The 27,152-nt window shown below is 48.7% G+C and overlaps 1 protein-coding gene across 4 annotated transcripts in view; it reads right to left on the bottom strand.

Moving 5' to 3' along the window:
* The window catches only part of GRAMD1B (GRAM domain containing 1B), a 186,785-nt gene extending 165,701 nt beyond the window's left edge, over positions 1 to 21,084 (bottom strand). For all 4 annotated transcript variants that reach the window (XM_068988333.1, XM_068988331.1, XM_068988330.1 and 1 more), the window contains exon 1: positions 20,711 to 21,084. In XM_068988333.1, the coding sequence (XP_068844434.1) occupies positions 20,711 to 21,084 (374 nt within the window). The remainder of the gene's footprint in view (positions 1 to 20,710) is intronic.
* Between the last annotated feature and the right edge of the window lie 6,068 nt (positions 21,085 to 27,152).

Here is a 27,152-nt window from a genome sequence, read left to right as displayed (position 1 = left end):
GGCCCCCTGACTCGGCAGCACACACAGCAAGGAGCATCACTGTTCTGAACCTCGGTTTGCTGGCTGTGTTGGGCGACCACCTTCTGGCCTTAAACATGCAATGAAGCTAAGGTTGGGCCACCCTAGTAGCTCAGTTGGCAAAGAATCTGCCTGCAATGCAGGAGACCCCGTTTCAATTCTTGGATAGGGAAGATTCCCCGGAGAAGGGATAGGCTACCCACTCCAATATTCTTGGGCTTCGCTGGTGGTTCAGACGGTGAAGAATCCACCTACAATGTGGGAGACGTGGGTTCGATCTCTGAGTTGGGAAGATCCCCTAGAGGAGGCTAAGGTTTAAGTAAGGAAGGAAATCTGCAGGGGAAATCAACTTGAAAGCTCAGTGAGCAGCAGAGAAGGGTGTTGCATGAACTGAACCAGGAGGGCGAGGCGGCCTGGGCTGTACAGCAGGGAGCCGAGGACCAAAGCCACTCAGATGCCTGGAGTGGCAACTCACAGGCGGAGAGAGAAACCTGTCATCCTGACTCGCTTCTGCGGACTTCTATTAAGCCCTGCTTCCCTTCACTGTCACTCTGTCTCCAGGTTATCATTTTATCATCATCTATAACTCTGTTAATAAAACCATGGGCCAATCCTTACAGCAAGTAGAGGCCAAAAAGATGATCTTGCCACCTCCTTTCCCCTTCAGGACAGGAAACCAAAGGCCAAAGAAGTTAAGAGACGCGCACAAAGCCACAGAGCTATCTAATAGCATTGCAAAAAATAACGCTCCAGTTGGCCTAAGAGCAGAGTTCTGCCCACAGCTGCCCTTCAAGTCTGAGAATATACACTCCTGGGGTGAACAGGAGGTATTTCACTTTTTTTCTTCGCCCTTCGGTATTCTCACTCACCATGAGGATTAACTTACTAACCGCTGTTTGTTCCATAAAACATGGGCTCTGTGTGCTCCTGTAGAGTATTAGTCCCAGTTCAGTTCTAACCCTGCTCCTGAACACCTTAGATTCTAATGGTTCAGCAGCAGGGATGCTGAGATGGAATACAGATCATCAACAAAGAGACAAATTTTAAAAAATGAGACAATTTAAAAAGTGAAAATATTATGAAGATAATAAAGCTGAGTGGTGAGAAGTCTCAAAAAAGGAAAAAAAAATACGTCCAGGTCACATCACTATTAAGTGACAAAATTTAACAGATCAGACTTAAATGTTTGCTTTCATACTTTCCTAAATATTAAACATCTCTCTTACACGGTACATATTCAAACAATATTTACCATTGTTGTTGATGAGGACAAAACAGATCTCAATATTCCTACGAATATAAGATTAAGTGCTCATAAAACATTCAGATATAACAAATGACAGTGTTTCTCGAAATACAAGTTCCATAAATAAATCTCATGAAAGACGGCACAAGCACCACAGGATACACACAAAACCAATTCTAATCTCACAAACGCCTCGTATCTTTTTTCATTAATTTTTTTTTACTTTTTATATAATTTTTAAAGGTTACCTTCCATTTACAATTATTACAAAATATTGGCTGCATCCCCCGTGTTGTACAATCCATCCTTGCGCCTATCTTATGCCCCAAATACTGTACCTCCCACTCCCTCCAAATCTCTTTTAAAAACTGTCTTTAAATCTTACCTTGGCTCCTTCTTACACGTTCTTCTCATTTTACTAAGAGTTTTCTCTCTGCATCGTCTCCCTAGCACCAAAAGCATCTTCTCTCCTTATTATACTTCATATCAAAGACCATCACTCATCTCAAACTCAGAAGACAACCCTGCCCTCCATCATCTAGAGTCCTCCAGCCGAGCCCTATGGCAGCACTGATTAAGCTGAAATCACTGGTTCACAAAGCCACATCACAGGAAATTCAGTGCTGGGAAAAACACACACAACACCTTCGGGGCTGGCTCCTCAGTCCCCTCCCTCTCCTATGAGAAAGGGGATCAGGTTTCAGAAGCGTATTGGGAAGTACTGATACAGGACAGGCTGCCTGAACCGATCACACAACAGCCCTAATCACCTTCTGGACCACTCACTTTATTTTCCAGGTCCACCAACCCCAAGTGACTCAGCAAAGATGCCACAATGACGAACAACCACAAGTCCCAGGGCCTGTCCTTCATATCAGATAAAGTTGGCCCCAAAGGACAGCAATAGGAAAACACCTCTTTCCCTGGAAACGAAAGGGGAGGGAGATAATGAGAAAATAATCAGAAAGTGAGCATGTACTATGCACAGAGAGATGCTTTACCTTTCTTAGTTCATTCTCAAACCAACCTATAAGGTGGGTATTACCAGGATCCTCCATTTATAGAGGAGGAAACTCATGACACAGAGCAATCTGAGGGAAGACAACTTGCTGTGGGCTGGAATTTTATCCCATGGAAGCAGTCTGGAAATTACTACTGGGATAAAAGTCAAAGGGAAAGCCATTTGTGTAGACACCGAGAGAAACAGTGTAGGCCTGGGAAGTTAGTGACAGTGTTTTGCAAAGAGCTGACACTTGCTCTTCCTCAGCTGCCCCCATCACTCTAATTCACAATCAGTGGCCACCTGTGACTCCAGATACACCATCACTCAGCTGCAGGTGGGCTTACCTGCCCTCATTCAGAACAGGGCAGGCCAAGTCTCTAAGTCTCTCTGAGGTGGATGGAACTAACTTGAATGCTGACATCAAGGCAAAGATAGTACTCAATAGGCAAATCAAATTTTTTTTTGTTTTGCTGGTTAAAGCTGAGTCACCATCCCACAGCCAATGAGGACCTCACTTGTTCTAGGGCAGCGGTCCCCAACTTTCTTGGCACCGGAGACCGGTTTCGTGGAAGACAATTTTTCCAAGAACGGGGGAGGGGGATGGTTTCAGGATGATTCGAGTACATTACATTTATGGTGCATTTGACTTCTGTCATTATTATATTGTGAAATTTGTTGTCCAGTCACTAAGTGTCTGACTCTTTATGACCCCATGGACTGAAGCATGCCAGGCTTCCCTGTCCTTCACTATCTCCTGGAGTTTTCGCAAACTCATGTCTATTGAGTCAGTGATGCTATCCAACCATCTCATCCTCTGTCACCCCCTTCTCCCACCTTCAATGTTTCCCAGCATCAGGGTCTCTTCTTATGAGCTGGCTCTTTGCATCAGGTAGTCAGAATATTGGAGCTTCAGTTTCAGCATCAGTTCTTCCAGTGAATATTCAGGATTGATTTCCTTTTTGATTGAATGATTTGATCTCCTTGCAGTCCAAGGGACTCAAGAGTCTTCTCCAGCACCACCGTTTGAAAGCAACAGTTCTTCAGTGCTCAGCCTTTTTTATATAACTCACCACAATGAAAATCAGTGGGAGTCCTGAGTTTGTTTCCTGAAACTAGACGGTCCATCTGGGGGTGACGGGAGACAGTAACACCCAAAGTGTATTGCTGATGTCCAGTCTACTCTGTAATCTCACTCTGGTTTGTACCCCTATGAGAATCTAACACCCTCAGGTGTAATGTAAGTGATGAGGAGAGGCTGTAAATACAGATGAAGCTTCACTTGCTCACCCACTGCTCACCTCCTGCTGTGCAGCCTGGTTCCAAACAGGCCATGGACCGGTTGGGGTTTACAATTATATGTATATACAGGGACTTCCCTGAAGTTTAGATGGTAAAGAATCTGCCTGCAATGTAGGAGACTCAGGTTCAATCCCTGGGTCAGGAAGATCTTCTGGAGAAGGAAATGGCAACTCACTCCAGCATTCTTGCCTGGAGAATCCCATGGACAGAGGGGCCTGACAGGCTGTGGTCCGTGGGGTTGCAAAGAGTCAGACGTGACTGAGCAACTAACACTACTACTATATAATATGTATAATTTAAAATGATATGTATATGTATATATTGAGCTGTTCAGTCATGTCCAGCTCTTTTGAGGCCCCATGGACTGCAGCCCACCAGGCTCCTCTGTCCATGGGATTTTCCCAGGCAAGAATCCTAGAAGAGGTTGCCATTTCCTTCTCCAGGGGATCTTCCCAACCCCAAGAATGAACCCGTTTCCTACATTGGCAGGTGGTTTTTTTTTTTTTTTTTTTTTTACCACTAAGCCACCAGGGAAGCCCCTGTGTATACATACATACATACGTAATATTTATATCTATTAAACACACATTTATTTTTAAAGGGTCAGTCATTCATTCGTCCTCCAGTGCTGATCCACTTAACCTGGAGGAGTGAGGTTTGCAGTTTCCTGCATTGTGCCAACTATTTCTTTGTAAGAAATACTAAGGACACAACTGAAGTGATTAAGAAGTGAAAGTGACTTAACAGCACCTGTCACCCATAGGGGCCTTAATCTAGTGGAAAATGGGAGGAAGAGGCTCTAGGACTCCAGATTCTCTGTGGCTATAAGGGAGAAAAACGCATAGTTAATTAAGCCCCAAATGCCTAAGATCTGAATCATTGCATCAATGATGTTTGTGAGAAACAGAATTGTTAGTTTTCCGTGCCCACCGTCTGCTGTAGAAACCAAAGCATCAGTGGTTCCACGTCCCGTACAAAGAGGGAAGAGCAGAAAAACCCCTGGTTACTCCATTTTCCATAGCCAGAATTCTCCAGCCAACAGAACACAGGCCACCTTCGCCTACTCTGAGATGAATGAGCTAGGTCCTTCGCTGAGAGGAAACTGCTTCTGCTCTCCTAAAATAAAACTTCCAGCCAACCCCACTTCCTCAGGAAGACTGTCCACAGAGAGGACGTCCTTCACAGCAAGGGCTGGCCAATAACCAGGACTAACAATGGAACAGCTTCTGCTGTCCCCTCTGTGGAGGCACCAGTCACATTTTAAAATTCTACCTTTATTTCTATGATTGGCACTGACTGCCTAACAGACGCCCAATTAAACCCTGCTGTTGAACAAATGAGGGGATGAATAATAAATATACTAGACTGAACCCTTCAAGGGCAGAGGCCAATCAGAGCTCAGTGGCAGGGTACGCTGCAGCCAAGCGGTCAGATTTTTGTAGAATTTGGTCTTCTCACTGTGCCAACCTAAAGAAGGTTTAATGTGTGTGTGAGTCGCTCAGTTGTGTCTGCTGACCCACACTGTCAGCACGTGAACATCAGCCTGGGTACAGTGCCAGATGCACTTATGTTAGTACAATACAGAAAAAGGCCTGAATTAAAGGTGCCGGGACACAACCTTTCTGAGTCAGGTTTCCATCATTACTCAGTTGTACGGACGTGACCACGTTTCAGAGCTTCAATTCCCTTCCAAGTGGGCATACTCGTTACATCCATCCCATAGGATGTGGGGACAAATGAAGTGGTAGGTTGTCATGCCAAAAGCATATTACTGAAAGGCTCGGTGTGTGCCAGGCTCCATAGCAGGTGCAGCAAATACAAAGAATAATTATATCCTGTGCCACCTTCCAGAGCCCAGGGCCTTGTAAATCACACCGAAAAGGATCAAATGCTCCTCCAGATTAAGAGATGATTACATCACTATGACGAGCACTGTGTTCCTTCATGTCCAAGTGGGCACCACTGTCTGCCACTCTGACCGGAATCTCCCAACAGCAGGCATCAGCACCCCTTCTTTCCTCTGCACCACTCTCCTCCCCAGCTCCCAGTTCAAGAATCCACACTCTAGGGTGCCCCAATCAACGGCATTCCCGACCTGTTTTCAAGGCTGTCAGGACTTGGCATAAAGAAGGGCCACGTGTTTTATTGGCCCTGCTAAAAAATAGAATATAGCATCTTTCATATGATAGGAACCAACAAGGAAACTTTCCTTTAATTCCCTTTTTACACTTTATGGTAAGTAGCAGGGGGGGGAAATGCATATATAGATCGTTCCTAGGCAAAACTGTGAAGCTAACAACCAACCTATTTCTACCTATGTGCAGTCTCTTTTATTTTACTAGAAATGGGAATCATGGCCTCTTGAAAAGAAAAATACATCGCCATTCTGCATTTAGCTGTATTCATATATTGCAATTCTGTATTTTTTTGTTTGTATTGTAAAAAATTCACATAATAAACGTTGTGATATAAAAAAATTAAACAGAAGGGCCATGTGTATTGGCAGCCCTTTGGCTCTTGGCTTCCATTAACGCTAAGAGGAGGAAAGAAGCAAAACACCCGGAGAACAACTGCTCTGGCCCCTGACAGCTGCAGAGAGAGGCCCAGCTTCATAGCATGTCTCCCGAGGTCTTGGGGGAGGTCAGAGCAGCGGTGCATCTGCGTTCTAGAACTGAATGAAGCTGCACTGTCACAGGGAGGGGAGTCGGGCCCCAGCTCAACCCCATCATCTCTCTCTCCAGAGTGGGGTGGAAGACACTCCTTTCACAGCTCCTGATTTTCCAGTTTTAGAAAACCCACGGATTCTTCCCCGGTGGTCCAGTGGTTAAGAATCCGCCTGCCAATGCAGGCATCATGGGTTTGATCCCTGGTCCGGAAGGATTTCACTTGCCATGGAGCAACTGAGCCCATGCATCACAACTACTGACCCCACGCTCTAGACCCCTCTCAAGTGGCAACAACTGAGCCCACGTGCTGCAACTACTGAATCCCGTGCACCCAAGAGCCTGTACTCTGCAGCTAGAGAAGCCACAGCAATGAGAAGCCCATGCAACAAGAACAGACTCTGCTCGCCGCAGCTAGAGAAAACCTGGAGGCAGCAATGACAACTCAGCACAGCCAAAAATAAATAATTAAATAACAATAATAAATAGGGATCAACATTGTTAACAAACACATGCTTATCGTCTCTCTCTCTCTCCCCTCCCTAGGACGCATACTCTGCTAGGGCAGAAACTGTTTTGTCCTCTATTGTTTCTGGTGTCTAGAACAGTACTTGGCATGTCTTACGTGTTCAATAAACACTGATTGGACTAAGTAGGGGAAAAAGGGGTAGCAGGAAGGGTGCATCAATCGCAAAATCCTTCTCTCCTGCAAGTGGAACAACTGTTGTCCCGACCTGGAATTAGAAGACTCAGAGAAAACTAGGAAAAGGAGTATTATCATGGCAACCACAGATCCAAAAATAAAAATAGCCTTCAAAGCTGCCATAGGTCCTCAGTGGGAAAAGGCTAGTCACTACCTGGGCCCCAAGTTGACCACAAGCCAAAACATTGTTCCCGAAGTGCCCTTGCACTCCGGAGCCTTGTTTTGGGAGCGGTCAACCACTCTCCACCTCATGATGCCAAGCTTGTCTCCTGGAATAGAGACCACCCTTACAACAGCAGCCGTGTCTGGTCTGTGAGCACTCACAGTCTGAGGGAAGGCACAGCACAAAGGAAAAACCGTGAAAGAAATCAACAGGCTTAAAACAGACCAACCACACGCAGTGATCCAGATTTACATAAATGGCATACAAGGGCATAATTATTCAATTTCAAGAGGACTTCTCACTTTGTAACATAATTTCCAACAGAATTTCATGAAAATCAAATTTCCTTACAGCTCTTCATCCATTTGGCTATTCACTGTATAAGTGTACGTTTACTGGGCTCCTACTAGAATCCATGCAAAGAGTTGAGCGGTACTGAATAAAACAAGCACTGAACAAAATTAACTCAACCTTCATAGCTTCTGATCCAGTGAAGGATACAATGAGACCAAACAGTCACAACTTAAGAACACAGATTTGTAATAAATACCCCAGTCGGGAAATAACTTGCCAGAGGAGAGGGTAACCGAGCAAAGATACAAAGGAGATGAAGGGCAAGACAGCCAAGCAAGTCAGTGTTACAAAGGAGGCATTCCGTGTGGAAGAACGATGTCTGTGAAGACCTGGAAATAAAAGGAAGCATGCCTGGGACTTCCCTGGTGGTCCAGTGGTTAAGAATCTGCCCGGCCATGCAGGGGACAAGGGTTCGATCCCTGGTCAGGGAACGAAGATCCCACATGCCCTGGAGCAACTAAGCCCATGCACCACAACCAGGAAGTTCACACACCTCAACCAAAGATCCGTGTGACACAACTAAGAGCTGATGCAGCCAAATAAATAAATTAATAAACAGGAAATGAAAGGACGATCTCATCCGTGGCACTGAATGGTTACTCTGGCTGGAGGCCGAGGACTGGGAGTGGCAATGAACGAAGCAGGAAGGGGAGCAGAAGTGCAGTCATGAGGACCATTCTGGCTGCAGATGCCTGAAAAATATATGTGAGAGACGGTGGTGGCCCAGGGAGCTGCAACAGTGGCAGAGGTGAGAAGACAGACTTCCTTCCAGGGAAGGAAACCTGGTGAGACTGAAGGGTCCCAAAGCCCACCACAAGGAACAGAGGGGAATTGGTTTGGAGGGAAAAATGGAGAGTCAAGTTACGGACTGCTTTGAAGAACATTCCAATGGACATGTCCATCAGCCAGTTGGGCCTCAGGCTCAGGAAAGAAATGAGGTCTGAGATGTGTATGTGAGACTGCTCATCATCAGGGAATAACTAAATTCAAAAGAGTCAATGAAACAGCCCAAGGATAGTATGTAGATTTAGGAGGAGGAGAGAGGTGGGAGAATGAGGGGAGATAGAGAAGGAAAAATAAACCTAGATTGAAAACCTTAAGCAGACCAACACCGAAGAGACGAGACAGCCAAGAGCAGACACAAATTATAAAATTATAAACTCATTTTCAGCACCAATTAATAGATCAGAAAAGTGACATCTCATCAAAGAAACAACAAACCGCTATTCCAGCTTACCCTAACCAGAGGAGCAGACTCAGAAGCCTCACAGACCACCAAAGAAATCTGTGTTATTAACTAATGACAAAAACAGCATGATTCTTCAGTCACGTGTACTTAATTCTGTCTCACAACTCCATATTACAAACAAGAAAAGACACTGAGGCCCAGAGAGACTAAGTAACCTCTCCAGGCTCACACAGTAAAAAAATAAAAACGAAAGCAGAGCCTCCACCCCCATGGTGCCTCAGACAATCCCTTGGACTGATGAGAGTGAGGGCATTCGTCTAGGACGAACCATCATCCTGTCCCTAACAACAGACAAGGCCTGTCAGAGCTTCCTGGGTTCACTGATGAAGATATGGCTCCATCCTAGGCAAAGATGAGCTCCTTGGGACACGGAATGGGGGGATCACACAGTAAGGTTGCAGATCTTCTCTAGAGCTATCTCTGCCACTCACAGCCTCCTGGCCTTGGACTTTCCCAGTCTGCTCAAAGTTGAAGGGACCAGAGACTTCCCTGGTAGTCCAGTGGTTAAGAATCCACTTTGCAATGCAGAGGATAAGGGTTTGATCCCGGTCAGGAAACTAAGATCCCACATACCATGAGGCAACTACTGAGCCCATGAACTCTGGAGTCCATGCGCCACAACTACTGAGCCTGCGCACTGTGACAAAATATCCTGCATGACTCAACAAAGATTCCACCTGTTAGAGCTAAGATCGGATGCAACCATATAAGCAAATAGATATTTTTTAAAAAGAGATAAATGAACAAATCCCACCCACCATGAAGACTAGATTCTCTGACAGAGAAGGAGAACCAGAGCTGCAGGTACTAACAGGTGGCAGCTGAGTGCGAGAAAAGTCTAAGCAGGAGTGAAATCTAGGTCCCAGGACCCTCCTCCCTTCTCCCTCCCAGCAAGTCTTTTCCGCAGACCTACTTTTTATGTTTTAGTCAGAATTCCATATGCTACTGAAATTTTTTGCACATTGGTCTCCCCCAAAGGCTATGAACTCCTCAAGGAAGGGCCACTTGTCTCCATCTCTGTGTCCCAAGCATACAGAACAGCAGCTGATTCTCTACAAGTGTCCAAAAGTGTTTGTTGAACTTGAGAATGACTTCTCCTGAATTATCTACATTTTCAGCCTGAACTCTCTGGTGTCGACAAACAGAGGCACTTTGGGAAGCAGTCCAGGCATGGAGAAGGCACTTTGGAGAACTGTCCAGTGTTCCTAAGAACTTTCTGAATGGGCGGGCCACTTCCTGCCTTGTTCCATCTGATTCCAGCTCTGTCTTTTAACACGTGTGGCCACCAGTCCCCCCACTGCACCTGCAGGGTCCCACAGCCCCCACTGGAGAACCAGTGAGGACCAAGTCACTGGTAGTGCAAACCAAGCTTCTCCTAGAATCTGGAAGCAACAGCCCGAGTTGCTAATAAGTTGTCTCTGAAAGAATAGTCTCAAAGGACACTGACCAGATAGTCTTCTCACCTTCCGTGAGGACAAAACAAGAGAGAACATGTTTGATTTATACCATGGAGGATTTCAGTTAGATCTTGGGCTCAAAAACACAGAAAGAAGTAACCAAGAGAGAAAAGGTGGTACAATCCTCCTTCCTGGGGCTTTTTTTTTTTTTCTAATGGGATCTTCATATGCCAGGAAGATGTGCCTCACTGTAGACACAGGGAAAAGGCATGGTATCAACCAAGCCAAAGGCAAACTGTTCTCTGGAGAAGCTCCACCCTGTTCAGTGTAACCTTTATTACAGCCATTCCATCCAATCTTGAGAATCAACAGAAAGGTCAGGAAGAGCTCCGGAGTATAATGACCCAGCTGGGAAACAAATGGTTGCCAAACCAAGGCAGACTGCTCGGAGGAGTCAGACTGGCAGTCACACCAAGTTTGGGTCATGCAGAACAGGAGGATGAGATTAAACAGCATCTTTTTGATGAGAGGGCTCACATCTCCCCACTTCAGAGAAATAGCTCATCCTGATGACTCCTCCAGAAACAATGCTTCAGAAATTCTTTTTTCCTTATTTCACAGACTTACTTGTCCTTGACCTATGGGTTTATGTCTTCCCTTAACCTTTCACCGGTACAAGATATAGAAGAGCTGGTGAAAAAGAAAAGTCTCTCAGTTACAAAGAAACTCTGAGAACTTCCTGGTGGTCCAGTGGTTGGGAATCCGCCTTCCAATGCAGGAGATGTGGGTTTGATCCCTGGTTGGGGAACTAAGATCCCACATGCCTTGGGGCAGCTGAGCTCACAAGCCACAGTGAGGAGCCCACGCACCACAACAAGGACCCAGCACAGTCAAGGATAAAATAAATAAAATTTTTTAAAAAAGAAACTATGAATGAGAAAAAAATACTGGGAAATAACATGCCAAGCATACTACTACTGGTTGGTTTAGCATAGTATTAATAAAATGATGAGCTCTTTTCCTTTTCCCTACTATCCAAAAGTTTTATATTAACTAGCTATTTGACTACACACAATCATCACTGACTTTTTCTTTCAATCTTTTGGTCAAACCATGTGGCATGTGGGATGTTAGTTCCTCCATACATTGGGAGCATGAAGTCTTAACCACTGGACCACCAGGGAAGTCCCTCGCTGAGTTCTATATTTTGTTCACTTAATTTTGGTTGTGCTGGGTCTTCGTTGCTGTGCGTGGACTTTCTCTAGTTGCAGCGGCTCGTTTCTAGAGCACGTGGGCTTCAGTGGTTGTGGCGCACAGCTGCCCCACAGCTTGTGGAATCTTCCGGGATCAGGGCTTGAACCTGTGCCTTCTGCGCTGGCAGATTCTTAGCCACTGGACCACCAGGAAAGTCCCTCGTTGACTTTAACGATGAAAAAATTCCTTTTAAGAGAACAAGCTGTAAGATGCTTAGATTCAAAAATGTATTGCTAAACTAACTGTCCATTGTCATTCTGTATTTCCTGAGTTGCTGGAACAAACAATAAAGGGTTAACACACTCACCCCTGCCCAAATGGGGCCCCAAGGCAAATTATTTCTGCATAGTGGCAAAAGAAAAGCGAAAAACCAAGTAGGTTGTGGATTATTTTTTTCAGTCCCCTCACTCAGCCTCCTCATTTCCTGACTAAACCTGTGAACCAAAAACAGAAAGAGCAAAAAATCTCTGTGGTCAGAGCATGGAGGAAGGAGGCACCAGGCTGGAAGAAGTTCCAGAGACGTGACAGATAGAAAGTAGCCCAAACTTTAGAGGTTAAAGTCAGAGGCCTGAGTTCCAGGCTGTAACCCAGATCTGCCACTGAGATGTGCCTAATCACCAGATATCTTTATCTCATCTGCAAAATCAGGGTGGAAAACCAGAGCCAGTTAGAGTACGTGCAAAGGACGCAGAAGAAAGCGCTTCACAACCATCTGACCCAAAAGATGTATCAGGGCCTCAAATGAAAAAGCCATGGGTTTCCACCCCCTTCTCCTCTTTACCACTGGTCATAGCGAAAGCACAGCCTCATCTTCCTGGCGATGATTTTGATCAGATTATCAGGACTGAAAATCTGGGCCCAGGGTCTGAAAACAGGGGAGAATATTTGACACTGGGACTTTCTTTTTTTTTTCCAAAATATTTATCTATTTATTTTTGGCTGTGCTAGGTCTTAGTTGCTGCATGAGCTTTTCTCTTTGCGACAAGCAGGGACTTGCCGGGCATGGGCTTCCCATCTCGGTGGCTTCTTTAGTTGCAGGGCAGGAGCTCTGGGGCACTCGGGCTTCAGCAGGTGCTGCTCCTGGGCTCCAGAGCACAGGCTCAAGAGTTGTGGCACCCAGGCTTAGTTGCTCCGAGGCATGTGGGATCTTCCTGGACCGGGGATCAAACCCATGTCTCCTGGATGGGCAGGCAGATTCTTCACCACTGAGCCATCAGGACTTCTTCCAGGAAGTGGCATGCAGCTATCCACCCTGTGTCCAAGTGGCATGGGGTGGGGGTGGCGGTGGGCCAGGCCTGACATCTCTGTGCACCAGCTTGAAGCCTCTCCCATCCTGCCTTCCTTCCACATTCCATTTTCCACCCTGTGTCCTTCATCCCTGAGAACCCTCACCATCTCCTCTGAGAGAAAAAAAGTTCCTCAGGCTCCAAAGTCACAGGACAAGGGTTCATTAACCTCCTCCCATGCTGAAAAGCATCTCTCTTCACACGAGGTACCAACTGTCCCTTGGCAAGTCACCACACCAATCTGGGCTTCAAAGGAAAGCACCCCAAGAGGCCAGCGGCTCCAGGAAAAGCCTGCAGACATCGTAAAGCTCTGATACATACAGCAAGCCTGCAATCACCCCCCAGGCTCTCGGACCAGCTTGGCTCTGTATCTGAACACCTGCTTCAGGGCTTAGTGGCTCACTCATTGGAGTCAGGAAGGAAATTCCCCACTGGCACCTCTGCCCTTTGAGTGCCTTAAGGAAAACTCCAGAGTTACCCTAGAAGCAATGATCAGTGACCAGCATAGCAACTGGTGCTGCTGGGAGAGACTAACCAAGCCAGGCAGAATTATCACCTGTTAATCTACCCCATGGAAATCCCAGTCTCTCCCCTTATATGGAACTGGCACCCCCTGAGTGTATAACCACCACGGAAACTGTCAGGATATCAACTGCCACGGAGGAAACTGGCCAGTGTGAATCAGCCCATAGGGCTTAGATCTACCTTCTCAGTTTCCGCAAACTGTCTGAATCCGGAAACCACATCTACAGCCCAAGGCTGGCTGTTTCTCACAGAGCAGTTCACCTATACCAGGTAGCACCACCCTCATATAACCCCATGCTGACGCCCAACCCTTGGCCCCTACACACGTCTCAGCATCCTATCCATCCTTCAAACCTCCTTCCCACCTCCCCCTCCATGTGACGTGCGTGCATGTGTGCGTGCTAAGTCGCTTTAGTCGCATCGAGTCTTTGTGACCCCAGGGCCATAGCCCTCCAGGCTCCTCTGTCCACAGGATTCTCTAGGCAGGAATACTGGAGTGGGTTGCCATGCTCTCCTCCAGGGGATATTTCTGACTCAGGGATTGAACACATGTGTCCTGCATCTTCAAGGAAGACCCCCTCCACGTGGATGGGATCTCAAATATGCAAGGGCCAACGATTCCCAGGCCCTGGGGAGATGGTGCTGCATAGCTGCAAAGAGCACAGGTCTCTGGAATTAGAAGAACATGACTCAGATCTCACCCCTGCCTCTGTGTGACCAGAGCAAACGAATCTCTGAACTTCAGGTTCCTTGGCTGTATAACCCACCTGGGGCTTTGTTGGGAGGATTAAATGCATATTTAAGGCACTTAGCAGAGAGTAAAATGCAGTCCCCGCCCTCAAGGAATTAATGGTCTGGGTGAGGTTTAGTTTAACCTTATCCAGCACCAATTACTTTATCTGCTGACAAATCACAGGTCTCCTCTTTGATGCTCTGTGTGAAGAAAGACATGAATTCTCTCCTTCTCACACTCTGTACTTCTCCCATATGGCGGGGTCCTCACTGAGGTGATGGGTGTGGCATCTGGATGCACTCATCAGATTGCTCCCTGGAAACTGCACTGAAACTGGAAGCAAGACTCCCTCTGAAGGTCAGGGGAAGGGGATGAAGACTCAAGATAAATAAACCAAGGAGGGACTTCCCAGGTGGTCCAATGGCCGGGACTCCACGTTCACAATGCAGGGGGCCCAGGTGCAACAAAGGGTCCACACGCCACAACTAAGACCCGACGGAGCCAAATAAATAAATGAATGTTTTAAAACAGATACATTAATAAATACACCAGTGATGGGTAATCTCTACCTGCAAACATGCATGTCAGCTAGGCTGGCACCAGACAGATAACCAGGCCCGCCAGGCCTGCAGAGTCAGTGAGAGGTACCCCTTGAGATCAGACGCGCAGCCGGGAAGAAGACATGACAGGGTCGCTACGTCACAGAGAAGAGGAGACACAAACGCCAAGGGAAAGCGGTACAAGAGGTAGGACTAAGGAGGATGTCCTGGGGAGACAGAGAGATGCTCGATGTCCCCCAGAAAGATAGCCCAAAGTCAGCCAGCCCCACCTACTCACCCGCTCCTTGGCACTCTCCCACCCTCCTCTGCAGAATGACATCAGGATGCTGTCAGAAAAGTTGTATCTCTGTCCAATTCTGACCTCTTGCTGTATTCCAGCAGGTGAGAGGGACTCTGGTGCTCAATTTGGGTTTTGGGGTTTTAATTTAATTTATATAATTTATTAGCTGTGCTGGGTCTTCTTTGCTGCTCTTGGGCTTTCTCTAGTTGCCGCGAGCGGGGGTTACTGTTTATTGTGGTCCCTGGGCTCTTCAGTGCAGGCTCAGTAGTTGTGGTGCCTGGGCTGAGTTGTTCTGGGGCATGTGGGACCTTCCCGGACCAGGGATCGAACCTGTGTCCCCTTCGTTGGCAGGTGGATTCTTATCCACTTGGCCACCAGGGAAATCTCTCAGTTTGGGTTTTAAACAATCACCACAACCAGTTATGGCGAAAGGATCTGGGGAGACATGTGGGTACTAGTTCTAAGAGCCATCACCTTCAGACTTCATTATTCACAGAGCTCAGAGGGCAACATGGCCAGCAAAAACCTGTGCCACCTTATGTCAAACAGTGGCCAAGATGACAATCCCCAGCTGTAACAGTAACTGCTGGAAGAGTTGTGCAAGGCTCCAGCCTCCACCTCACACTCGGTTCACACAGAACAGCAAGAATTCACTGCCTCCGATACCACTCTGCGCATGTCTCTCCCAGGTTCCAGAACCTACAATGGCTCCTCATTGAGTTGAATCCTCTCTGCAGACAAAGCACACTGTCCATAGGATCTCAATACATCTTTGTTGACTGACTGATTAATTGAAATTCAAACTCTTCAGCACACCTCATAGTCCGTCAGCCCATCACATCACTACCCTCATTTTCCCACATCCCTCATCAAGACCATCCCCATCTTCAAGCCAACACATCCAAATTGTCTTCACTAAGAGGCATCTGGTTCCCATTCAAAACTCAGCTCCGCATAGAAAAGACTTGTGATGGCCTAGTCTGGAGGGGAGAGGATGGAGGACAAGGGGATTGAAGGTGATATATAAAGGGTATGGGTTTCTTTTCAAGGTCATGAAAATGTTCTAAAATTGGGGTGATGACTGCACAAACTTGTAAATATACTAAAATATACACTGAATTGTGTACTTTAAAGCTGACTGAATTGTATGGCATGTAGATTATGTGTGTACCAAGTCACTTCAGTTGGGTCTGACTCTGCATCCACATGGACTATAGCCCCAGGCTCCTCTGTCTATGGGATTCTCCAGGCAAGAGTACTAGAGTGTGTTGCCATGCCCTCCTCCAGGGGATCTTCTCCACCCAGGGACCAAATCAGTGTCTCTTATGTCTCTTGCATTGGCAGGCAGGTTCTTCGCCACTAGGATACCTGGGAAGATTATGTCTCAATAAAACCATCATACAGTAAAAAACTCAGTTCTGGACTCACCTCCTGCAGGATATTTTCCCTGACTCACGAATAAGGATACTTTCATTATAAAGACTAGAGTAAAAGTAATCATTCATTCACTCGTTATTAATTTATCCATCAATGAACATCTATTGATCATAACAAAAGGCCAAGTACAGTGCTAGACAGTGAAAATACAAAGATGAACCAGAAAAAATTAGGCTCGGAGTACTCCAAGGTCCTTGCTAACTTCATCATTTTCTCTACTCCTATCTTCCCAAAGAAGAGGAAAGAGGTCTCCTGATTATATTTTTATCTTTGTGCAGTTAAAACCCACAAGCTGGGACTTCCCTGGTGGTCCAGTGGTTAAGAATCTGCTTCCAAAGCAGGGGACGTGGGTTCAACCCCTGGTCGGGGAACAAAGATCCAGCATACTGCAAGGGAACTAAGCCCACGCGCTCTGGAGCCTGCATGCTGCAACTAGAGAAGTCCAGGTGCCACAGCAAAGACCCAGTGTAGCCAAAAAAAAAAAAAAAATCCACAAGTTGAGGCCCTCTCAGCCTCGTGCCATATGGGATAGAATGGCATCGAAGGCCTGCGAAGGGTCTTTTCTTTGGTGTGGAGAGGTAGACCTGGGGTGAGGATCACGAAGAGGAAAGATGCCCTACAGGGCATGCTGTGCTCATCCCCTTATCTGAGCCAGAGCTGGGTCACTTCCCCATCAGCATCTCCAAATCCTGTAATGTGTGAGGAGCCCCGGGTTGCTGCTCCAGGACACGTGGGTATGTAACCTATACTCTGCAGCACACATCCCCTCTATGTGAGCCACTCACAGGAAGAGGACAACACTCCTTCCCCCTTGCACAGCAAAGGGACGTTTACAAAACATGTCCACACATATCACTCTTGAGACCTGCCATCAATCTACAGGTAGTAAAGATGAAAGGAATTGTGCAAGGTTCCCCAGCTAACAAAGGACAGAACTTAAATTTAAACCCAGGTCTCCTGACATGGGGCTTCCCTGGTGGCTCAGATGGTAAAGAATCTGCCTGCAATGTGGGAGACTTGGCCTTGAGCTGGGTTGGGAAGATTCCCTGGAGAAGGAAAAGGCATCCTACCTCAGTATTCTTGCCTGGAGAACCCCAAGGACAGAGGAGCCTGACGGGCTACAGTCCATGGGGTCACGAAGAGTCAGACACGATTGAGCGACGAACATTTCCCTTTCGCCTGGTATGAGATCCAACGCTCTTTGGGCCCTATTGCCTCTAAACGCCAATTCCTTCTCAGGGAACCATCCTGGCCATCTACAATCACTCATTCACCTGACTGCTTCTTTTCTTTCCCAGAAACCTTCTACTTTTAAGGCCTAAAACAGATGGGCTTTTGTTTTAGCCACAATTGAGACAGATTCCAACAGGAGGCAGTTCCACAGCAGTTAAGAGTAGAGACTGGAGTCTGACAAATCTAGGTTTGAATCCAGAGATTGCCTTTTTCTACATATATACCAACGTTCTTCTAACCCAGCAAGTCACCACAGAAAACAACTGCCAGTTTTTAAACTACTCCTAGAAGGTGAAAACCCTTCCTGATTTAAAAGTATATTCCCTGGGACTTCCCCAGTGATCCAGTGGCTAAGACTCCATGCTTCAGATGAAAGGGTCAGGGGTTCAAACCCTGGGTGGGGAACTGGACCCCAGAACCGGGTCTTGTGACAACAAGAGCTGGGATGCTGCGACTAAAGACCCAGCATCTCACAGCAGAGATTAAGGATCCCGCTTGCCGAAGCCAAGACCTGCTGCTGCTGCTGCTGCTGCTAAGTCGCTTCAGCCGTGTCCGACTCCGTGCAACCCCATAGACGACAGCCCACCAGGCTCCGCCGTCCCTGGGATTCTCCCGGCAAGAACGCTGGAGGGGGTTGTCATTTCTTTCTCCAAAGCATGAAAGTGAAAAGTGAAAGTGAGGTCGCTCGCTGCACCCAAATAAATAAAGAAACATGAATACTTTAAAAAATAAATAAAAGTTTGTCCCCTGCTCCAACAAAAATGAAGATTCCACTGAACCCTTTTTTTTGGAGTGTGGGGGCAGGCTTAGAGGATCTTAGTTCCCTGACCAGGGATCAAACCTGTGCCCTCTGCAGTGAAATCGCTGGACTGCCAGGAAATTCCCTGTACTGCACCTTCAGAGAACTCAAAACCAAGAGAGACATCTCAAAACCAAGACACTACATCTTCCTAAAATAACCAAATCCACCCTATCCCCACCCTGATTACCAATGTAAGACTGTCCTCCGTACACATGGCAGAATCTCAGGGTCAAATCTCAGGGTCTTTTAGGGTCTCTCACATTTGAGGGGAAGCTGACAAACCGGGATGAACTATTTTAGTTCAAGATTAGCTCCCATCAGGCTTCCCTGGTGGCTCAGCGACAGAGAATCTGCCTGCAAGTGTAGGAGGCACTGGATTGATCCCTGATCTGGGCAGGCCCCAAATGCTGTGGAGCAACGAAGCCCATGCACCACAACTACTGAGCCTGTGCTCTGGAGCCCAGGAACCGCAGCTACTGAAGTCTACACGCCCTAGAGCTCTGTGCTCTGCAATGAGAAGCCCGCACCCCACAACTAGAGAGTAGGCCCCCGCTCGCTGCAGCTAGACAAAAGCCCACACAGCAATGAAGATCCAGCACAGCCAAAAATAAACAAAGAAATAAATACAATTACAATTTTTAAAAGTACAGCCTTAATCCTTTTAAAAAAGAAAAAATTTAAAAATTAGCTCCCACCAAGTTTGTCCCATTTCCCTACACTCTCTGGGAAAGGCGGCAGGATGATGGACAGGTACAGAAAGAACTGTTATCCTCAGGTTCCCGAAAAGCCCCAGAACAAAGCTTTACATCTTCGCCTGCAGAGATAACCACATCCAGTCATTACAACCAAAAAAAAGAGAGAGAGAAAGAGAGCCCGGCAGGCTGAGAACGCTCATCATCCATATAACCCGGCCCAATTTCTCAGCGTCCTCTCGAAGACACACCTCATCCTGTTCTTATGTTTGTAGGTACTGTTCCCCTTTCCTGATCTCATGTCCCCCATATCATACTCTTCCTGCTGTTTTCTACTACCTGTCTGTACGTGTCGTGGTTTGAGCCTCTTCCTTCCCAGTCTTCCTCCTCTCTTTGCTGTACAGTCAGTACCACTTGCCCCGTGTCCATGCTCTGTTGCTAAGTCTTGTCTGCCTATTTGAGACCCCACAGACAGGTGGTCTACCAGGCTCCTCTGTCCAAGGGATTTTTCAGGCAAGAATACTGGAGTGGGTTGCCATTTCCCCCTCCAGGCGATCCTCCTGACGCAGGGACTGAACCCTTCTCTCCTGCGTCTCCTGCACTGACTGGCGGAGTCCTTACCACTGCACCACCTGGGAAGCCTCCACCACATGACACACGTAGACTTCTAAAGATTCCATCTCCTCAATCCCAGGGAAACTCACAGGCCTTAATTTCTTATCCTAGTCGCCTCCCATCCTCCTCCTTATACCACATCCCCCACACTCTACCCAACCTCCCCCCCCACCTCCTGCCTCCCAGCCACAGCACCCTCAGCTAGTATCAGACAACTCACAAGAACATTCAGTCAATACTTGCTGAGCTGAGATGAATGGAATTGAACAGACTGGGAGGAGATGTCCAGGAAAAGGTCGCCAATCGCTCAGCTGCCTCACACAAAGGCACAGACCATTGTTAAGATACAGGGCCTTAGGGTGTGAGAGTAAATGAGTAGGTACAAGATCTCAATGAGCCAGTAAGGACAGCCCCCTGTTCCCTCCACCAGGCAACTGGCTTGCCTTAAACCTAACTCCCTTCTTCCTCCAAGGCTATGTGGAGCTGCCCTACCTACCTGTCTCTTAGACAAATTCTCTGCCTAGGGAAAGCTAACTTCCCAACTACTCAGACGCAACATCTACCCAGGCAAAAAGTAGATGGCACAAACTACAATGGTGTGGACCTGGCCTAGCTGTCTAAAGATTCTCTGTGGTAGGAAACCTGACTCACTCAATGTGAATACACCTCCTCTACACGTGGGGGGCCAGGAAAGACAACCTGGGGTGGCCAAAAATTAAATAATCAACATTAAAACGGAGCTTAGAGACTGAAGTCTGAGTGGAGGAACCACTACATTTCTCTTGCCTTCTACGATCTCCATCAGTGGGACTGAGAGTACCTACCACAAAAAGGTTCTGTGAGGATTAAAGGTGGAGATAGACGGTGAAGGGCGCATCCTACTGACCCGAGTTTGCTAAGGGTTCAGTAGACACTAGCTGCTATGGTTTTGACTACTCGTGCTGCTGTGAGGATCCGATGGGTTGGAACGCAGCGTGAAGCCCCGTGCACACGTGTACTGTAAAGTCACCGGGCCCCGCCTGGGCTGGGAAGATGGGTGACACGTGGGCAAGCCGTCCACTCGGGAGAAGGGCTCCTGCAATCCTCCGCGAAGTTTCCCGGGTGCCCTGGGACGCCCCCCTCCCTTCCCCCCGCCCCGGAGGCTCTGGGGAGGCCGGAGGAGGAACGGGGAAGAAGGCGGGGACGGGACGGCACGTACCTGCTTTCGCTGCACTCCTTCCGCTCCCTCACCCGCAGCCACTTGCGCAGGAGGAAGCGTTTGCGGCGCGGGGAAGCGCTGGGCGTGGAGCAGTTGGACCACGGTGTGTCCTCGTCGCTGGAGGGCGTGATCTCGATGGATGGCAGCTGCAGGAATTCCTTGCCGGGCGCCAAGACGCCGGGCAGGTCCCCGCTCAGCCCGGCCTCCAGGCTCGGCTCCTGCACGTTCTTGGTGCGGCGCATCTTGAAGCGCCGGCGGCGAAGCGTGGGGGTCGACGAGCTGGACCAGACCGGGCTGCCCTCGGGTGCGGCCCGCGGCTCGGGCACCTGCAGGGCGGGCGGCTGCAGACTCTCCATCATGTTGGCTGCCGGCATGGGACCCGCTGCCTCCGCGCTGCCCCGGCGCCTCGTCGCCCGCCGGCCCGGCTCCCCTGCCCTCGCCCGCGGCGCCCGGCCTCTCACGTTAGGAAACGCTCGCCGCTCGAGCCGCGAGCAGAGCCAGCTCGTCCTCCGGAGCGCCGCGCGGGCGGAGGGGGCGCGGGGGCTGGCGGTGCGGCCGCCTGGATTCGAACTCGGCGACCCGCAGCCGCCCGGCCGCCCTCTCCGGGGTTCCCCTCGCGCGCCCTCTCGTTTTCCTTCGGCGGCGCTCCCTCGCCGGCTGGCGACCGTGCCCGAGCGGGACTCGGCGGCCCGCGCCCCCAGGGGAGGCTCGGCAAACTCTCAGTGGTTTGCGCTCGGCAGACTAGGCTGGGGAGCCGGCTTGGCGCTGCAGGGAGGCAGAGAGCGGGAGGAAGGGGCAGAGGGAGGAGGAAGACGGGGAGAGAGAGAGAGAGAGAGAGAGAGAGGAAGCAGACGCTGGATAAAAACAAAAGAGGAGGAGCGGGGGGCGAGGAGCGGGCAAGGGGGCGGGGGTCACGTCTGTCCAGAAGGGGCGTGCACGGGCGGCGACAGCTAGTGTAACAGTACCCGGGATCCCTGGGGAGGGACTCTACCTTCGAGTCCCGGCTGCTCCAATCAGCCTAATGAAACAGGATCACCGCCCAAACTTTCTCAAAGCGACGATTGGCCGGGCAGCTCTCGTTAGTGTTAACTCCTAGCTTTTTCTAGGAGGGGGAGCGGGGCGGGGTGGGGGTGGGGGAGAACCCAAGGAATTCAGGCCATAATCGCCAGGGCCACCCAAGCATACAGGGTTGAGGCGGGGAAACTAGGAGACTCTTCGGGCAGGATCTCCTCTGCTGAGAAAGGTGCTTTCTTTGAATCACTTGGGGTACAGGCGGGGGCACAGGAAGCCCGGACACAGTCGGAGGGGGGTCAGTAAGGTTCCTAGAGGCTGCTTCCAAAATGACAAGCGGAGAAGAGAGGACAGCTCTGTGGAATAAGCTGAAGACAGCAGACATGACATACGGAGGAAGGACAGCCAAGAGGACCTGAGAGACACAGAGCACAACGGGACCAGTCAGGAAAAGGGGGGTGGTCTCTACATCTTGAGTGACGCCCTCCATATCAAAGCCACATTCCATGCACAGAATAAAATTAGAGGAAGGTGAGCGTGAAGCAAAGGGTGTCCCGGGGAATTGAGGGTACTCCCTTTACATTTCTGGGGGTTGGGTCAATTCTGCTTCCACTTGCATGGACTGGGTCACAAAACATCTGTATGCCTCCAGGTCATGGAACCTAGAAAGTCTGGGTCAGTCCTGTAGTTCCCAAGCTATGCTGAACCCCTCACTCTCTAGACCCAGGTTCCACCCTAAGAGACTGGCCCTAGAACTGATCCACCTCCCTGAGGAATCCTCTGTCAAGATTGAGTCTAAAGAGCCCAGCTCCTATAGCAAAGAAGTTAACAGCCACCCTCCCTCCCAGCCCAGCCCATATGCCTCTCCAGTAAGTCTTACATGTAAGAACCCAAGTAGAGATGTGTGTATGTGTGTGCTCAGTTACTTAGTCATGTCTGACTCTGTGCGACCCCCATGGACTGCAGCCCACTAGGCTCCTCTGTCCATGGGACTTCCCACGCAAGAATACTGGAGTGGGTTGCCATTTCCTCCTCCAGGGGATCTTCCCAACCCAGGGATCGAACCCACGGCTCCTGCACTGGCAGGTGGATTCTTTACCACTGAGCCACCGGGGAAGCCCCAAGTAGAGATGGGAGCTTTCAGACAGACCAGGAGGAACACAGATAATGCACCTTGAAGTCCAAGATGCGGTTCACCTTGTCCTCTCTGCCCTTTCTCTGAGTCCTGGAGGGAATCGATGCCTTGTTTCTGTGCCAGGATGGTCACAAGAGCATGTCACAAATGTCCCAAAGCTGAGGAGAAACCACATTCCTAAAGACTACCAGAGCTCTACAAGAAAAACACACCCCTTCAGTTCGTGTGACAGCTGGCCCTGGGCCCACCATGCCCTGCAGTGACACCTGGGGATGGGGGCATGGCTCCAGGCATCCTGACACTGCACAGCCTCCCCAAGGCCAGGAATCTGGGGGAAGTACATTTCGCTCGGGGCGAGAGAGACCGTAGCCAAAAAAACTAGAGCCGGTTGTTCAGTCGCTAAGTTGTGTCCAACTCTTTGCAGCCCCGTGGACTGCAGCATGCCAGGTTTCTCTGTCCACTGTCTCCTGGAGTTGGCTCAAGTTCATGTTCATTCAGTCGACGATGCCATCCAACCATCTCATCTGTTGTTCCCTTCTCCTCCTGCCTTCAATCTTTTCCAGCATCAGGGTCTTTTCCAATTCCTAGCCAGAGCCAGACCACCCATAAATGTCTTCCTGGAAGAGTGGCCTGTCTTGTTTCTGACTCTTTTCCACATCCGATCACCGGCTCTCTCAAGGGGGCTCAGTATCACTCTATTTTCACTCCTGGATGTGTCACGGAAAGGAGAAACCCCTTGCCATCAGGTGTCAGACCGGGCAAGCAGCCGGACACTGCATCCGGCTCTGGGAATGCCAAGGAGGCGTTCCACTCTTCAGGCTCCGGAACTAAGCCATGGAGTTGCTCACTGCCTTGGATTTCCTCCAAGGATGAGCACTCTGCCGGGGATCTGATAACTTCTCGGTTCAAGGAACCTGCTTGTTGAGGGGTTGTTGAAGTCAGAGAGCCGGGTCTTGGGGGTTTAGCGGGCAACAGGAAGGTGAGTCAATACCATTCACCAGGAAGCCACAAAACAAAACAAGAGAAAACAAAACAGGAGGGAGCACAGACAGGTGCCCAAAGATCCCATGGGTACTTGGGGGAAAGGGAGATTCACCAAGAAGGGCAGCCCCCTTTGACATTGACCGTGAGCCCTCTGAATTTAAACGTACGCCTCTTAAAAGGAAGAAAACTCAGCAGTTTCCTCTTCCCACACACCTCAGCCACTTTTCCACCCACGAGAGATTCTGAATCTAAAATCTAAACTCCTGTGAGATTTAATTTAAGCCTGTGCCCAGCAGTCCTGGAGAATGATCATTTACGTCTCCTCCGGCCTGAGGGAAAACCTCCTCCACACTCAATCTGTGAGTGTTTCACTTGGCTGGAAAGCAGATAGGTGAAGCCCTCGACCACTGCCCTGGCTCACCTCCACCTGCACTCTTGGCTTCAAGAAAAGAAAGTACTTGTCACCCAATAAAACCCTATTTTTTAGGTCCAATAGTTAAGCCTTCGCTTTCCAATGCTGGAGATGAGGGTTCGATCCCTGGTCGGGGAGCTAGGATCTCACATGCCTTGCGGCCAAAACTACCGAAACATACAACAGAAGCAATATTGTAACGAAGTCAATAAAGACTTTAAAAATGGTCCACATCTAAAACATAAAAATTAAAAAAAAACCTTTCTCAAAGCACATCCACATCCACCAGAAACTAACACAACATTGTAAATCAACTCTGTGTGCTACGTCGCTTCAGTCACGTCCGACTCTGCGACCCTATGGACGGCAGCCCTCCAAGCTCCTCTGTCCATGGGATTCTCCACGCAAGAATACTGGAGTGGGCTGCCATGCCCTCCTCCAGGGGATCTTCCCGACCCAGAGATGGAACCCATGTTTCTTACGTCTCCTGAATTGGCAGGCGGGTTCTTTACCACTATCACCACCTGGGAAGCCCCAAAATCAACTCTCTTTCAATTAAAAAAAAATTATTTAAAAAAACCCCACATTTCTCATTCACCTTCAGCTGTTTACTTGTCCCTATCAAATGGGACATTAGTTTGAAAATGAAATGCCCTCCAGCTACCAGTCGTCATTACAGTGAAAACTCTACGCACATTGAGGGAAGAGTGAAGTTTGTCCTTCTTTGGATTCTGTCCAGTGTCCTGCGTGTTCTGTTTGTAGAGTAACCTTTACACTTTCATAAAGAGCTTTCATACATAATATTTTATCTTCCAGTGACCCTAGCAGATGTTATTACCTTCATTTTGTAATTTATTGAAGTGAGACACAGAAAGATATCCAAGGTCGCAGATAAAAACACAATAACTGATCCATGACAAAGCCCGAACTTGAGCCAGGGTCATCTGAAGCTAGTTAGAGGCCACTCAAATCTCATCAACTGCATCAGCTCTGGACATCAGGTCCTTTGCAAGCAACATAATTTTACCAGCCCCGATCTTAGTTGGCTATATCACTAAACGACATGAAACCATTCAGTTCCAACCATTATTTTACAACTGAGGAAATGGAAATGCAAAGTTTTGAAAAAGTTTCTGAGAGGAGCTGGTGTCAGGGGGTCAGGACTAAAGAACTTCAGTCACTGCATTTTTCTCCAATTCCCCCCACCCCCACCCCCACCCCTCATCACTTCTCTCCCATATCTGGCTCTTAGCTGATTCAGAAGTGCCCTCACCTCTGGCCCCCAGACAGGTGGTGCCCAAACACCCAGGCCTCCCTTCCCCCAGCTCACAGCCAGGCCTCTGACTTTAATGAAAGGAGCTCATATTACCAAGCAACTGTTGTTTATTCTCAACTGTTCAGGCTCCCTTTTCCTGCAGACACAAGACACCCAGCACCTGTCTTATTACTTTGGGAGACCCACAAACTCCAGAGTCCATTATTGAGTGGGAAACTTCCAGGAGGGAATGTAACTGAAACATAGCAGCTATGAAGCTAGATTCCTTCTGGATGCACATCCAGGTGAGTGGGAAATGGAAGGAGCAGGCCCCCACAGACGCACATCCCTCCAGCCCTAAGGATGCCAAGGGCAGGCAACTCCCAAGAGCACGAACAGGTGTGTCCCCTCCAACACGGCTGCCACAAGACAGTCAGTCCCCGCCCTCAAGGAGAGGACACAGAATCTCTCTCCCGCATGGCATCAGAGTAGCCAGACCCAAATGCTCCCATGGAGCGGAGAAAGAAGCAGCAAGTGGGCGTTCACAAAGAGGAACTTGCCGCCATCAGAGAAGCTGGAAATTCTGATAGAACTGTGGATGAGGCCGTGAGAGTAATGTAATAAACTGTCTTCAGAAACAAAATGAAGCACGGCTGGGTGGGACTCAGAAAATCTCCTTCTGTTACCGAGCAAGCAAAAATGAGTTTGGGACTTTCCCTGTGGCTCCAGTGGCTAAGACTGTGCTCCCACTGCAGAGGCCCGGGTTCAGTCCCTGGTCAGGGAACTAGATCCCTGACGCCACAACTAAGAGTTCATGTGCCACAACTAAAGATCCTACGTGCTGAAACTAAGAAATCACATAAATAAACAAAAGAGGCAACGAGTTTGTGTAGCACTCAGGGTGGGAGATTCAGGTTAGATGATAAACATTTCCCTAGAGGAAGGCCAGGTAAGGGCTGCAGTGGATGCTCAAAGATGGTGACAGGGCAGCTTTCTCTGCACGGCTCCAAAGGTAACTGGAACCTGATTAGAGGCAGAGGCAAGGAAGAATTTTCTAGTAAAGGCCCAACCATCATGGATCTGTGGAGCCCAGATTCTCTCTCTTTTAAATAAAAGCAATTCACTTAGGCCTAAAACAAAGTCCATCTGAATTGATAGATTTCTGACTCCAGCCATTCTGATTACCGGATACTAAACACCTCTCTGAAACTCACAGAAAGCTTTTGTATCTTGCACCGTGACACAGAAATACAGGGACCAATGACCAGGGTGGTGAGGGACAAGAAGCTGGCAGTAGGGACTGGGGAGACAGGTGGAATTGGAGACCATAAGCATCAAGCTGTCCCCTGGTGGCTTGAGTCTGTTCCTTCCTCTAATCCCTACCTCATTGCCCCATGCACGAGCTCCCTACCGAAGCCATCAATGCGGTTTCCACATTCAGTCCCTGTAGTTGGAGGGGGCTGGAGGATGTTGGCTAAACACAACCTAAATAAAACCATGGTGGACCAGCCTCACCTCTGGCTTCTCCTTCTGAAGAAAAGAAAGAGCTTCAGGACTTTTCCCATTTCACTTCCCAAGGACTGTGCACTGGCAAGGCCTCTCAGCCCTGGGAAATACACAAGGTTGGCGGCGTGCTTCCGCCAGC

This window comes from Capricornis sumatraensis, chromosome 16 (genome assembly GCF_032405125.1).
Source record: "Capricornis sumatraensis isolate serow.1 chromosome 16, serow.2, whole genome shotgun sequence".
Classification (NCBI taxonomy): Eukaryota; Metazoa; Chordata; class Mammalia; order Artiodactyla; family Bovidae; genus Capricornis; species Capricornis sumatraensis.
This window is presented reverse-complemented; position numbering and strand designations above follow the sequence as displayed.